We start from the raw sequence: 15431 nt of genomic DNA, 5'->3' as shown, positions 1-15431 counted from the left end.
CCCCTCACCTCTGCCCTGCAGCAGAGCTCTCCAAGCTACAGTTCTTCTAGCTATAGCGATGGTGAGACTCGAGGTGGAAAGCGATGCTCTACTAACGGGGCCGGTGACCTGTTCCCGGGGGGGCTGCTGAGGACGGGAGCCGGCGGGCCCCTCCTCCCTCGGTATCTCCTGCCCGGCCGCGGCACCGACCTGCGCCTGAAACCCGAGCCGCGGCCGGGAGGGAGGGAAGGACGGAGGGCGGGCGGGCCGGACCGCGGCTATAAAGTCCAGGGCGTGGGCGGGCCGGGACCGGCACCGGGCCGGCGGCCGCGGGGCCGGAGCGGCCGTAGGGGACCGCAGTCACCCAAACCTATGGGCGCAGCCTGGGTTGTAAAGGTAAGCTGAAACAACCACGAGGGGAAGAAAAACACAGCCAGAAATCTGTCAAAAAGAATGGCTAAAAAGAAACAAAACAAAAAAAATTTCAATGTCAGGTTGATTATGCATTTTGTTGTCATTGCTATTTTAGCCCACATCAAATTCATGCTTGGTTTTTCGCTTTTTATTTTTTTAAAACCTGTGTATGTGATACATCAGGAATAGAAGCCTGGGGGAACTTGGAGCATCAGTCACTTGCCGCCTCTAAATCTTGCTTAGCTGGTGTATGGCACAGTGCACACGTGTATCTTTAGTCTTTATCACTATAATTATGATTGTGTTACAGCTGTTCACTAAATTTTTATCAAATGCACGGTAATGAGGGAAATCCTCTGTGCTGTCATACATCATCCACAGTAGTTTTATGTGAATCATCTAGGGATTCAGCATAAAAGGCTACTAAAACAGTCTACTGAGTTAAGTTCCATACTTTGCACTGTTCTTAATATCTCATTAAAAGTAGTTCTTTTAATGTGCTGTTATGTATTTTTTTAGTAGTTATATTTAAGTACGACAATGTTAAGATCAAAATGTAATGAGCCGCTGAAAAAAAACCCAAATAGTTTGATGTGAACTCTTTAAATAGCTACACTTTCTAAATGTTTTGTCTTTTTTTTAATGTAGGTATTGATTAGTGTGACTTTACCTCATAAGCACACAGCAAAGAACGACAATGAAGAACCACTTTGTAAATTCCACAGAAAAGGACCTCTCCGATGCTGGTAAGCCGCATGCATGAAAGCGGTGTGTGTGAGTGAGGAAATACTCCACAGCCCCAAATCTAAAGGTGCATTATGAGTCTTTCCTGATTGCCATAGTGGTTTTATAGGAGATACCACAACAAGTTTACACTGAACTAAAGCCACCGCCTAGTCAGTGTTTGTGCATGAGTCACACCACCCAGTTCAACAAAATTCATTCACATGGGTAAAACTATTTAGGCAGGTCCTAGCCTCAGCATGAAAATGCTCCTAAATTAAGCTCAGTAAGGTGGAGGTACATTATTGCCTTCAAGTGGTTGTCTAACCAGTCTTTGTAGACTGACTGAGATCAAAAACAGTATGTGGAAAATTCTATTCATAGTGATTCAGCAGTTAAGGTAAATGTAAATTGAGGATGGCTGGTGCATGGAGCCCTTTTCTCCCCATGTAATTCATGGCTGGCTCCTTACTGCGGTTGCTCATCAGTTGCTTTATCCATTTATTACATCTCATTCTATGCATTTAGAATTATAATCTTTCTGGGGTACGGTGCTTCTTTCATCTAGATTTCTAAAACCCCTAGCACAAAGGAAGTGGGACATGTGGCAGCTACTGCCGTACAAAGAAATAATGAAGATCATTACTACAAGAAAAGACATGATTCTTCAGTTAACTCCTATCTATTCCGCGTAACCTAGAGCAATTATAACCCTCACTGTAAGCAGTTCCACTTCTTTCTGTAAGACTTCTGGTTTGTATTCAGTTGTGTAGGCATTTGCAGAATTAATTAATTCTTGTTTTTAGTCTTCGGTAGCCTTTCTACATAATCATATTTTAATTGTAAAAATTGTCCTGGTTTTGGCTGGGATAGAGTTAATTTTTCTCTCAGTAGCTTCTGTGTTTTGGATTTAGTACAAGAAGAATATTGATAACACTGATGTTTTGAGTTGTTGCTATAAAATCAAGGACTTCCCAGTTTCTCATATCCAGCTAATGAGCAGGTGTGCAGGAGCTGGGAGGGAGGAAGGCCAGCCAGACAGCCAAGCTGACCAGTGGAAATATTCCATACCATACATGTCATGCTCAGTGGATGAATGGGAGCTGGTTGAGGAGCGGGAGTCGTTCTGCACTTCTAGTTTCTTTGAGTTCAAACCCTCTCTTGTCCAGGAGTTCGAATTTCTTTGGGAATTTCCCAAAATTCATGGTTTCAAGAGTTCCTCAGTTGTCACTCGAGGACTGACTGAATCAGTCATGGGGTGGTGAGAAAAATTATATGATATATAGTTTTGTTTGCATATTCCTTAGTATTAGTATCAGTGTTTCCTTTTTTTCCATATTAAACTGTCTTTATCTCAACCCAGAAGTTTTACCTTTTGTCTATTTCTCCTCCACATCCTGATGGGGGGAAGTGGAAGGGTGTGCGAGCGGCTGTCTAGTGTTTACTAGTTGGCTGTCGACTTAATCTATGACAGAATGAAGTTTGTTTCTATCTTGGAAATGGAGCTGGAAGCTTTTTTCTGGAGTAGAGATGAACTGAATTGAAAGGAATTTTCAAGGAAAATTCACCACGCTGTTCCACAAACTGAGGAAAAACTAGTCTTTAAGCTTTAATGCAAAAGAATTAGCAATGAGAGCTGCAAGAAACTGGAACAAAAGATGGGATATTATGTTTAAAAAAAGTCTGTTTTTTATTTCATAGAATCTTCAAGCAAGGCATACGACAACCCTTCTTTCCAATGTGATGAAAATCTTGAACAAAGTGACCAGTTAAAGCCCAGAAAAAAAACGTAGGTCTTTAAACTTAACACAATGGCTACTGATTTACTGGGGGTGGAGGGTTTAATACAGCTTTGCTAGAAAAAGCTCGTCTTAATTACTCCTTTGTATTTTCCTCCAGAAAGGAAAATGAGAAGCCAGAGAAAAAGGTGGTTGGCATTTTTGAACTGGTTAGTGTCCAGTTTGATGGCTGGCTTTGTTTTCTTTATTTGTCATTATGAGTTGTTTGTTTATGAATTGTAATTAGTAGGCAGTCAAAAAATAAAAAAGACTGAGACCTGTTGATGCTAGACCTCTTTAAAACTTGACCTGTTAGGTCAGATACCCACCTAGGTGTATTGGTAGCACTTAGAGCAGTTCAGCCCTAGTGCTGTTGAAGGATGAAGCTCACCCCTGCTGAGGATGATCTAGGACATATATACTGCACAGGCCCTTGCCTTGGCTCTATTTGTACAGGATTTATCCTGTGTTTGACATCTAAGGGATCTGCTGTCTGAGACAGTCAGTGGTATGGTTTTGTGTCAGTTTTCTGTACAACAGCTATTCCCCAAACAAATCTTGCACATGGACTTATTTATTCTGGAATAAGAGAAGTTTAAGTCTTCTGGTTTATTCCATATCCATTTACATGTTGGAAGAGGTTTAGGACAGTCAGGAATAAAATGTTCTGATTTCAGATTAACTACATCCAGGAATAGCTATTGCAGTTTAAATTCACATCCTTCTTTAAACCAAACAAATGTTCAAGGGTAGACAAACCTTAAGATACAATCTCTGTTGCAAACATTTTCTACTAGCAGATATAACCCAGGTGCTGGTCAATAACTCACTCTTGTTTATATTTCAATGGCGTTATCTTAGTAAATATGTAACTTACTGGAACACAAAATGCAATATATTGTACAGTGAAGATCATCACTTAGAAACATGTAGGACGTGCACTTTGGTGTTTTTCCTGCTGAGTTAGGGGAGAACCATGTGTCCTGCCAATATTCCCTTAGCAGCCTTACCGAGTACTGGTTTAAAGATTTGTGGGACCTACTAAAAAATTCTTACATTCTTGGGTTTACCCTCAGTTAGATCCTTGCTGCTACTTAGGGTATGTAGGTAGAAACAAAGCGGGTTCTGTGAGTCTGCTGTGCTGTAGCAAATATGTGAACTGTCAGGTGTAACTTCACTCTTTTTTTCCTCTTTTTTTTTTAATGCTCATGTAGTTTCGATATGCTGATCGGGTGGATGTTCTTTTGATGGTAGTTGGTTTGATCGCAGCTGTTGCAAACGGTGTTGGATTGCCACTTATGGTCATTGTCTTTGGAGAGATGACAAACAGCTTTGTGCTAAGCGGCGTGAAATCAAACATGTCAGAAGGTAAAAAGCTAAAATTAGACTTCTCTACATACCTGTTATGTTTTGCTGCAGAAGCTAAGATTTTTTTTTTTTATTTTTTTTTTTTGCCCCAGACTATGCACTGGTATACATCTGAACAAGTATATAATGAGGATAACTCATTCTGCTGCAAATTACCTGATAGTTTTAAGCTATCTTTTTAATGGCTTAAACAGGACAAAAGCAGTGCATTGGCTGTGCTCTGTATGAACGAACTTCAACTTTGTCAAGATATTAAGGAGCATGACCACCTTCTGTATCATCAGTTATCGGGCACTGTAATGACCAGAAGTTCAGAAAAATAAATGTGTGTTTGCCAGATGATTTTGTATTTTGCAAAAACCCTTTTGCAAAAATTGATGACCTGAGATTGCCATGATTTATCTTCTACACATAATACTTTCACAAATATTACTACTTTTTCTTCCCCCACAGGTATTTCAGTAAATAGTTCCAGCTGTCCATCAATTCCAGGCATAGATATAGAAGCTGAAATGACGAAGTAAGAATTTCTGTAGTTATTCTGTTAAGAGAGTACTGGGGGATTTTATTTTACTGTGTAATCCCATGGAGGAGAAGCCAAATGTTTGCCTTCTCTAAAAGGCTTCCCAATAATGTATCGCAGGCTTCAGTGTTTACTTTGATGAGTTAAATGAGGACTAATTGTTTCTTTGTTTGTCTAGCTTTTCTCACGAGATGCAGTAGGGTTGTATGGTCTTTTGTTCCCTTATCACAGGTTTGCTTACTACTATGTGGGAATTGGCTGTGCTGTGTTGATCCTGAGCACCATCCAAGTATGGACATTTTTAATTGCTGCTACGAGGCAAACAGCAAGGATCCGGCGGAAGTTCTTTTTTGCTGTGCTCCATCAGGAGATGGCTTGGTTTGATACTACCCAGATAGGAACGCTGAACACCAGACTGACAGAGTGAGGGCTCTGTTCCTTTTTTAGCCCTTTAAGTATGACATTTAAAAGAAAATTGCACTTATCTTCAATGGAATAGCCTACAGAGAGTTTAAAAACAAATAAACAAACCCAAACCTGTGGTGTGAAATATTACAGCTCTGAGGGAGAAATTAATTTTCCATTTCAGCTTCATTTGTGCAGTTTCTGTGATATATGCTGAAAAATTTTTGCTGTGGAATGCCTGACGTTGGCTTTCTGGTGTCCATGAAGTAAGTGACAGACAGTACTAGATAAACAGCTCTGCTTTCTCCAGCTAGTTTACAAACACTGAAAGCCCTGACACTTTATTGAATGGAAATGAGCTTGCATTTATGTTCAGCCAGATCTCAGAAGTCCATCCAGTCCGTTAAAGTCTTTGGAGCTTTTCCGTAGGCTTAAATAGATTTATGGATGAGGACTGTATGCCCCAAGATGCAATTGGACTATATGCATGAACACAGATTTTTTTTTTTTTTTTTTTTGGTGGATTTGAAGGTAGCTTTGGACAGAGCTGTGTCCTCAAAAGAAAAGCTTAAATTAAGCCACTTTCAGCTCTAATATCTGTATGTGCTGGGAAGAGAAAAAGGGGATGGAAATCTGTATGAGAAACAGAGGAACTTGCAGATAATGGTTGTTCTGGCAGAATGGAGATAACCCTTGATCTGAGTCTGTAGCCAAAATTAAGGACATAAAATGCGTCGGAGAGCTGAGTGGAAGGAATCATTTGGAGATGGTCAGTGGAGGTGAGGAGGCGATTTGACTGTTTACTTGTATTACTCCGTTTGGATGCTGGATAAGGAAACTAGGTCATTTGCGACCCAGTGACAGGGCAGAGAAACAGCAGAGAAGATGGAAAATACAGAAAATGAGTCCTAAAAAAAGAAGAGGTTTCTGCTATGTTTTGGCCACACAAGAGACTAATGGTACCGTTCAGTAGCTGTGGTTAGAAATTTCACTGTGCCAGCTAGGAAATGGCAAAGCTTCTGACATTAGACCACACAGCATGAAACAGGGCAGGAGGGAGTTAGAATGAAAGGTATTCAAAGCTAACAAATCTTTTTTTATTATTATTTAAAGTGACATCAACACCATCCATGAAGGCATCGGAGACAAGATCTGTATATTTGTACAGTTTTTTGCCACATTTCTGGCAGGGATTATTATAGGATTCATCCACGGATGGAAGCTGACACTGGTGATTTTGTCAGTCAGCCCTCTGCTTGCTGCATCAGCAGCAGTTTGGTCAACTGTAAGTGTTTGGGGATTAATAAACAAATCAAACCAGAAAAATACGACAACTCTTACGCACAGGGAAATGGGAGAGAGAGAACAGAAGAAACCTAGTGTGGTTTCTAAGTTGGGAGGTTGACCCCATGCTTACTTTATGATTTCTGCTCTTCCTGTAGCTTTTCCCTGGGTTCCCAGGCAAGTGCTTTTGTGTCATATTCCTTCTGTCCACCTACTCTGTCCTCATGCCACGTGGCAGGAGGACAATCTGCATCGGAGCATCGTCCTTGCAGAGCGATATCCTGATGTGAGCACTGGGGAAGCCCAGGCACAGCCTCATGACCCTTGCTCTTACCTCTTAACACAGATGCCTTTCAAGCTCTTTCCATCTGCCCTTATATGATACTACATCTCTTCCAAATAATTTAGTAATTTTCACACTGGGTACAGGGCAGACATGAGTACATCTATACAGCTACTGCAGATTGGAGTCACACAAATTAGTGAAGTATCTGGAGAGGTTTCCCTTTCAGATAGAAACACATTTTCTCCTCATGATTTGTTGTAGCCCCATCAATGGGTACTCCTTGTTTTCCTGAGTGGTTACTTACATAATACTAGCAGGTTTTTTCTACTTTAAGCATTTCAAATAAGCTAGGAAGAAGAGCATTAGAAGCTGTATTGTGACTGCCTTGCTTACTTCAATGTCTGCTGTTGGTCTAGCTTCTGAACACCTGAAGACACCCCCCAAAACAGCCTGGACACACTTCCCTGACCTCACACACATCAGAACAGTTCATAGGCTGTCCTCAGCTTGGGAGGAAAGCGGGTCAGTCATGAAGCTCGTCTGACGCTTGCGTAGTCTTTCACTTTAAAGAGGATGCTATGAGAGAATAATCTGGATTTGGGGAAAATTCGGGGCACAGAGGGGAGTTGACCTCCTCTTTCCTGAAAATTCATCTTGTGACTTGAACTCCGATCATTCTTATTCACCAATACAGTGTGCATACTCTTTCAGTAGGCTGCAATAACATCTGTTTTTCAACTTTTCAGCTCCTGACATCCCTTACTGCTAAAGAGCTGTCTGCTTATGCCAAAGCAGGAGCTGTGGCAGAAGAAATTTTGACAGCCATGAGGACTGTTGTGGCTTTCAATGGACAGCAGAAGGCATTAGCAAAGTAAGTTTTTTGAAATGATGACTATATTTAAAATACAGAAAAGGAGTATGACTGTGGCTTAAGTTAGTAATTTGTTTTGGGGTTATTTGTTGTGGTTTTTTTTTTGGAAGGGCAGGGGAATGCAATTCTCCTTAGTGCCATTTTATCCTATAAGTGGACACCTCACCTGAAAATAGAGATGTAAATAGACCTAGTCAGTGAATACAGGCTATTTTGTGTTATCATTGCCGCATAGACTCAAATTTCTCCTCTCATTGAGAGCTGGAGTTGGATTTAAAGTGAAAGTGGTGGGAAGGTTATCTTTATCTCGCAGTCAAATTCAGCAAAGCATGTGATTAATTGCTTAACTTCTAGAACATGTGCACTGTTGTTCTGATTAATGAGCTTATATTTAAGCTTCACTGGATAACAGCCGTAAGTAAAATTGCCTCACTGGCTTTTATTACTTTAGTGATTTGCAGATAACAGTTGTAGTTGACCTAATCCAGTGTTGGCCCCAGTCACATGTAAACGGTGAGGTGGATATGGCTGATCAAAAATTGATTCACATATATATTGGATAATTCAACAAACATAAACAATAACATTCAGTATTCAAATGCAGGGCATCACCAATACCATGCAGCTGGAAAAGGCAAATCAGAAGACCTGATCCATACAATCCAAGAATCTTTTCTATCTTACCAACCGTCATGTCTGCTCTGGTCTTGTGTGAAATTTCTAAGGTGATCTTAGCCCTAGCTTGGGATCCCACAGCCTGCTCCTGCATTTGTCTGCCTCTAGGGGCTGAGATCTGGCTATCTTATAGCAATGTATTCTGCTTACTGGGATTTGTCCTTAGTTAAGTCTTAATATGAAGACATTTTCAGCTTGCACAGTAAAGACAAAAAAGCCCTAAGATTGCCTAGGTCAGTTGTCCCCCTTTCCCCTCCTTTCTGTCTTCTTGTCGGTCCCTGCAAATACCAGTGTCTGAAAAACCAATGGTAGGAGTTGCTTCAGACCACATTTTTTTCTTTTTTTTTTGAGGTCTAGAGACTAAGTAACTGATAACTGGGTAGCTCCATGCCAGTAAGGGTGTTTTTCTTCCATGGCTGAACAGTCAGCATCTTCCACGTCTCTACCTCCATTTAATAAAAAAAAACAACAAAAAAACAGTGGAACTGGTGGCTGTCATAGGAATATTTTCTATTAGGAACAGGCAAACTCCTACCTGTAACTGACTAGGGGATTTTGCAAACCATGGACTGTCATTCCTACACAGCTCTTGACCGACGGCCTCAGAGTTAGGAAAATCAACCTGCCACTCCACTGTGCCTCCACTGACCGCACGTGTTTATGCTTGCAAGGGACCTTCAGTCCTGTTCTGTCTCTGGCAGTGGCTTGGCTCTTCCTCTGTAGTCAAGCAATCAAGTGTACTTGTTACAATGCTTAAATCCAGCTCTCTTTTCCCTGGAGGAACTATGGTGCTGCTGACTCAAAGGTAGAGCTTGGATTTAAGAACACAACTAAGCCAAAATATTTAGATATATTTGACTAACAGATACAGTATTGGTAGCATGTGAGCAATTTACATGAACAAAATTAATGCACGTTGTTTTAAGATTCTCAGCTGACTGAATTTCATGTCTTCCTACTATGGGGATCTTTTGTATAGAAAATATGCATTAGGAAAAAAGTGCAAGCTGCTGAGCATGTTGCTGACAAGTAAAAAAGATACACTATTCCTAGGCTGTAGTTTCCATAATGGGCTTGAGTAAGTGAAAGTTATTAGCTGAAAACCATAGATGAATGAATGTAAACTATGCTTAGGATAAATAATTCTCTCCTTGAACTTGTCAGTCTTTATATTCGTATTCTGTGTTCACTTGTTTGCTATATTGCCATATTAATCAGTAACCTAACCTAAGGGAAAGATTCCTGACTTCCCAGAATGGCAGTAACAGAACAACTATGGCATCATAGGGAGCTCTGGCTTCTATTCATTTACCTGCCTTCATCCATACTACCTGGGGTTTGGTTTTGGTTTTGACTTTTTTAAATGTGGAAGACTAAACCTTACCTTTGACAGATAATGTTGAGAAAACATTTTCAAGGTTTCCTTTCAGGACTAATGCAAACAAATGTCTCGAGTAGTGTCTTGTCTTCCATCATGATAACAAGGTCATGCAACTGAATTATTTTCTGAATAACATGAATTTCTTCCATAGGGTATGAGAGTGTTGTCAGCATTCATTAGAGCAGATTTATTCAAAGGAATTATATCCCTACTAATCCTCTGTCAAAAAAAATCTTATTCTCTTTGAGACTTCAATTGCTTTCATAGCAAACAAAAAAAAAATTTCTAATTAAAAAGGGCACTGGGTCGTATTGATCAGAATGGCTTGTGGTACACAGAATCACAGAATATTCAGGGTTGGCAGGGACCTCTGTGGCTCATCTAGTCCAACCCCCCTTCCGAAGCAGGGTCACCTACAGCAGGCTGCACAGGACCTTGTCCAGGCGGGTCTTGAATATCTCCAGAGAAGGAGACTCCACAACCTCCCTGGGCAGCCTGTTCCAGTGCTCCATCACCCTCAGAGGGAAGAAGTTCTTCCTCATGTTCAGACGGAACTTCCTGTGCCTCAGTTTGTGCCCATTGCCCCTTGTCCTGTCACTGGGCACCACTGAAAAGAGTCTGGCCCCATCCTCCTAACACCCACCCTTAAGAGATTTATAGGCATTTATAAAGTCCCCTCTCAGCCTTCTCTTCAGGCTGAACAAGCCCCAGCTCCCTCAGCCTTTCCTCGTAGGAGAGATGCTCCAGTCCCCTCACCATTCTCGTAGCCCTCCGCTGGACTCTCTCCAGTAGCTCTTCCCTAGACCTGCTGGCCACAGTCTTCTTAATGCACCCTGGGATCCCATTGGGCTTCTTGGCAGCCAGAGCATGCTGCTGGCTCATGGTTAATCTGTCATCCACCAGCAGTCCAATGTCCCTCTCCGCAGAGCTGCTCTCCAGCAGGTCTGCCCCAAACCTGTACTGGTGCATGGGACTGTTCCTTCCCAGGTGCAGGACCCTGCACTTGTCCTTGTTGAATTTCATCAGGTTCCTCTCTGCCCAACTCTCCAGCCTGTCCAGGTCACACTGAATGGCAGCACACCCTTCGGATGTATCTACCACTCCTACCAGTTCTGTGTTATCAGCAAACTTGCTGAGGGTACACTCTAACTCTTCAGGTCTTTGATGAAATTGAATGAGACTGGGCTGAGTACTGACCCCTGTGGGACACCACTAGTTACCGGCCTCCAACTAGACTCTGTGCCGCTGATGACAACCTTCTGAGCTCTGCCCTTCAGCCAGTTCTCAATTCACCTCAAATTAATCACCTGTCAAATTAATGGTTTCCTTATCCTCTTTCAGATATGATGCCAACTTAGAGATGGCTAGGAGTGTTGGAGTGAAGAAATCCATTACCACCAACACATCTCTAGGTGTTTCACAATTTCTTATCTTTGGATCCTATGCACTTGCATTTTGGTATGGAACCAAGCTCACTGCTGAGGACGAAAATTATGATATTGGCCGTGTGTTAATTGTAAGTACAGCAATGAAGCTTTGAAAAATGCTCTGTAATTTCAAGAAAATAGTTATCGAAGTGCTGTATATAATTGTCAAATTGCCAAATACTTACTAAATTAGCTGTTAGAAATGTGCTTGGTATAAAAGAACTGAAAGGAAGGTATTCATCTTGCCTAGCTTTTAATATAACAAGTTTGAACAGGGCACCTTGAATTCCCACTCTAATCAATGTAGAGGCAAACATCTCTGTAATTCCCTCACTTGTCTTGGACCCTACTGCAGGGCAGGATGAACAGCCTAGAGCTGGTGGTTAGGAAGCAGAGATAAGTAACCTGGACTGCCAACAAAATTCTAGCTAGACACCAGGATTAAACAAATCCCACTGGTGTGCTGAATGTGTACTGGGATGTCCTCAACCTCTCATTTGGCCACAACGTCTTCTGTGCATTGTGTTGTTGTTTACTTGCAAGCGTTTACCATACATTACCAATATGTCTAAGTTTGTATTGGTTTGAGGATATTTAACTATCTTCTTGTTATTAAAAGTTTGGCTATGTGCTGAACTTTCACACTCAAGTGACTTCTGATGAGTTCTCCTCAGTATGGTTCCTCACAGCACGTCAAGTTAATAGTGTGTTGGTCCCACAGGTGGGATTTCATTTAAGAAACTCTGGACTAAATTTTGTAAGCCTCTTAACTTTGGGAACATCTGGAAAGCAAAAGAGAAAGATGTTTGTTCTATTTGTAGATGGCAGAAAATGCAAGAACATCAAAAAGAAAAGCCATTCATGACACAAAAACATGTGTCAGTAGTTACCATTCACCCCAGGAAAATGGGGAGTGGACAGGAGTGGCTGTGAAATGCAACTTTCATTTTTGTGTTTAATTTTCCTGGAAAGGCTGTACTTGAAAGACCTGGATGTCTAACAGCAGGGTATTGGGGACTCTGTAATCACTGTTGACTGCTGTGCTTCCCTCTGTCTCCTGCAGGTGTTCTTCTCTGTGCTCATCGGAGCGTTCTCCCTGGGCCAGGCAGCTCCCAACCTGGAGAGTGTGGCTAATGCACGTGGAGCTGCCTATGAAGTGTATCAGATTATCAGTAAGGTAAGTAGCTAAGTAGAAAAACCTTTCAACCAGACTGATTTTTTCCCTTTCCCCTGCCCCTGAGAGAGCTGGCAAAAACACCTGAAAGCCCCTAAACCATAAATGCTATAAATGCCTACCCCGAAACCTGTAATATTTCCATTCATATCAAGAAATCTGCCTCTTTATTTGTTACAATGAATGCAGGGAAACCTGGCATGTGTATCTGAGACTTATGTATGAGGTCTTTCTCTAATAGACTTGCAACCTCCCAGGGAAAGTAGTAAGGCAAGATATTATTTTTTTAAAAAATGCATGTATGTGTATGCACAATTTCAGCTTAGCTGTGTTTTTTGGGGGAGAAGGGAGTCGGTCAGGAGCCACCAATAGTGCTACTGAAAGCTATAATAATGTAAAGCTGAAATGCTGGTATTGCCATGAAAAAGGGGTTTCCACATTGCTATTATCTTGGTCTTGCGGTGTTATGCAGCACATGGATATCTGTGTATATAAAATATTTTAAATAAGTAGGACTAGAAAGTTCATGCAGAAATGGCTACGTCGTTCTCTATGTAAGTATAAAACCCTCCTGTATGGATAAATAAGGGCCATTTTTTGGCTGCAAGATAGTACAGTTAAGTTCTCCAATTACAGATTTTCTGCTATGGATTTTGTTGCATTTGAAAATGTGCTATATTTGTCAAAGCAGAATTCACAGTTAAATGTTCCCCTGCATTCAGCATCTTGCGAGTAAAACGCAGCAGCTCTACAATGGTGTTTCTCCAGTGTAAAACAGCATCTAGGAAAGTAAAAGAGAGAACAATACATCCAGCTGAAATAGCAGTTCCAAAAGTGTAATAACCAGCAATATATTTTAAAAACCTCTTTCCAGAAACGGCTCATAGATAGCAGTTCTAAGGAAGGCTACAAACCAGACAAGCTCATAGGAGAAATTGAATTCAGAAACATCCATTTCAGTTACCCATCCAGACCTGATGTTCAAGTAAGCATTCATTTTGGATTAATCTACTGTACTGAAATTCTGAAGCCTATGTCAGTATTATTTTTCTAATGTTGTTGTTGTTGTTAAAAGTGAAATGCATTTCGATCTTGGGAGATTGTGCACCACTGGAGAAAAAAATAAAAGTCAAAGCTCTAGATCTACTGCTACTGGCTAGCTGCTCACCAATCTCTTGTGCTGGACAAAGCTAAGAAGAATTTGTTGCTCCTAGTCTTAATTTGTGTGAACAAGAGCTCTGATAAACCAAATAAGATTTTTCGAGATCTGTCATTAAAACTTCCAGACCTTACACAGTTAAACCAGGAAGCTGCTCTTTCCAGTCATTTGCTTGTTCTGAGTTGCTGTGATACCCCAAGTGAAAAATGACCTCTGAGAGAGGCTTTACAACAATATGCCATCAAATGAACTGAAACATATCTTCCTAAATGTACGTTTGGAAATCAAATGTTATTTTGGGCAGATGCTAAAATTGCTTTTCAATAAATAGATGTCCCTGTTCTTTGCCAGTTGAACTTCTCTTCATAACTGTGTTGTGCAGTGCTGTGTACATTGTGTCATGGTGATCCAGTTTTGTGGTGGTAAAGTTGGTTTGACCTCTCTAACATATTCAACAGTTTATAATCTTTTGAAGACATTGACAAAGGTGAAAGGAAAAGGGATTTACTGCTGTTGTTACTTGATGAAGAAAGGGTAGAAACAGAGGTTTCAAATGTCAACAATGAAAAGCTGTACATGCCAATTAAGGGATGAGAATGGGGAAGTTCATATCACTGTGGCTATTTCTTCAGCTGGCTCTTCCCAGCTCAGTCATCTGAGGTCTATCCCATCTGTTTCCAGGACTCTGGGGCTGCTGGAGGATGGACCCAGAGCTAGGCTTTCTGCCAAACCGAAGTCAGTGCAATGCATCTTGTTTCACTCTTGGCTCAAAAATCGGAAGCCACAGAGCAGACTCTTCATCTTTCTTCCTAAAAATGCTCTTCAGGCCAATGAGCTGTGTTATGGGTCTGCAAGGCAAATGGGAGGGAAATAACAAATATTTTCTTGTCCTTCCCATATCAACTGAGTCAGCAGCTCTCCCTACTAAGAGTATCAATGTTATTTAATAGAGCCGAAAGGAATCAGCAAAGACGTGCAGAAGTTATCCACAATCTGTCAAGCAGTTGATGGCACACAGTGTAATCTTCCCCAGTCTAGGCTAAACCAAATCAGAGAGATCTGTGGAGTCCAGTTCTTGTCAGTTTTAATCTCCACAGCACCTTACCTGATAAACTGAGTTAGAAATAGCCTATGAGGTGTTTGAGACTACTTGCGTCTGGAGAAAGGATGATATCCAGAATATAGTTCTTGCTTGATAATGCAGGCCCCAGGATATCAGCTTCTTGGAGATACAAACCCTGCTGGATGTAACACAGGGAAAGGAGAGCAATATATTGCAACTATTTTAATCTCTCATTGCAAAAATATGTGTAGGCAAAATTATAAATCAGCCTGGTATAAACAAGAAGAGTTCCCATAGCAGCCAAATATTTTGGCAACTACACAGCATTACTGATATATGACATGGACGTCTTTTGAGGTAAAATGTTCCTAAATATGAAAATGGCAACAAAGATATCATTAATCTGTAACTACTCCCCAGGTTGCTGAGGCTGTTAACAATAAGGATTGGGATTTATTAAGGGCTTTCCAGCGGTTACCTTGTCAAAATAGCCATTTATATTCTAAAAATAGAAGAAAGCAGGCTTGTTTCTCAGCAATAATGTTTAGTACCTTGGAAATGTTTTTTCTCTGAACTTCATAACCAAGTGTTATGCCATTGTCTAAGCATTGGAAAACACAGGACAGCAGGAGAACCTAAGACCCCAAGCCTGCTACCAGATCACCCAAATTGGAGAAAATGAGCTATCGACTTGAGAGTACTGGGGCTGTGTCCGTATTAGTTGATTTCAGTGTGCTGGGGAATTTTCCCAGGCACTGGAATGCAATGGCCTATGCAAGGGAACTCTTAAAATGTTTCTTGGCATGAACTTGGCCTGTTTCAGTTATCAATCTTCTCAGATAATTCCCAGGCTTGGTTTGGTAGCCAGAAGGGTCCAGGGACCATTCCCAAAAGGCAGGTTGCATGTAGCTATCCTGTTTC

General features: G+C 41.2%; 1 protein-coding gene across 1 annotated transcript in view; it reads left to right on the top strand.

Annotated features, from left to right (window-relative positions):
• Nucleotides 1-295: 295 nt before the first annotated feature.
• Nucleotides 296-15431, top strand: part of ABCB5 (ATP binding cassette subfamily B member 5) — a 36416-nt gene continuing 21280 nt past the window's right edge. The window contains exons 1-12 of the mRNA XM_075417458.1: nt 296-375; nt 1042-1139; nt 2818-2905; nt 3016-3064; nt 4109-4262; nt 4716-4782; nt 5017-5208; nt 6304-6475; nt 7507-7631; nt 11029-11203; nt 12178-12291; nt 13163-13273. Of these exons, the coding sequence (XP_075273573.1) occupies nt 1091-1139; nt 2818-2905; nt 3016-3064; nt 4109-4262; nt 4716-4782; nt 5017-5208; nt 6304-6475; nt 7507-7631; nt 11029-11203; nt 12178-12291; nt 13163-13273 (1296 nt within the window). The 5' untranslated portion in view covers nt 296-375; nt 1042-1090. The remainder of the gene's footprint in view (nt 376-1041; nt 1140-2817; nt 2906-3015; nt 3065-4108; nt 4263-4715; nt 4783-5016; nt 5209-6303; nt 6476-7506; nt 7632-11028; nt 11204-12177; nt 12292-13162; nt 13274-15431) is intronic.

The sequence above is a fragment of the Opisthocomus hoazin genome, chromosome 4 (genome assembly GCF_030867145.1).
Source record: "Opisthocomus hoazin isolate bOpiHoa1 chromosome 4, bOpiHoa1.hap1, whole genome shotgun sequence".
NCBI classification, from domain to species: domain Eukaryota; kingdom Metazoa; phylum Chordata; class Aves; order Opisthocomiformes; family Opisthocomidae; genus Opisthocomus; species Opisthocomus hoazin.
Note: the sequence above shows the minus strand (reverse complement) of the source record. Positions and strands in the feature narration are given on the sequence as shown.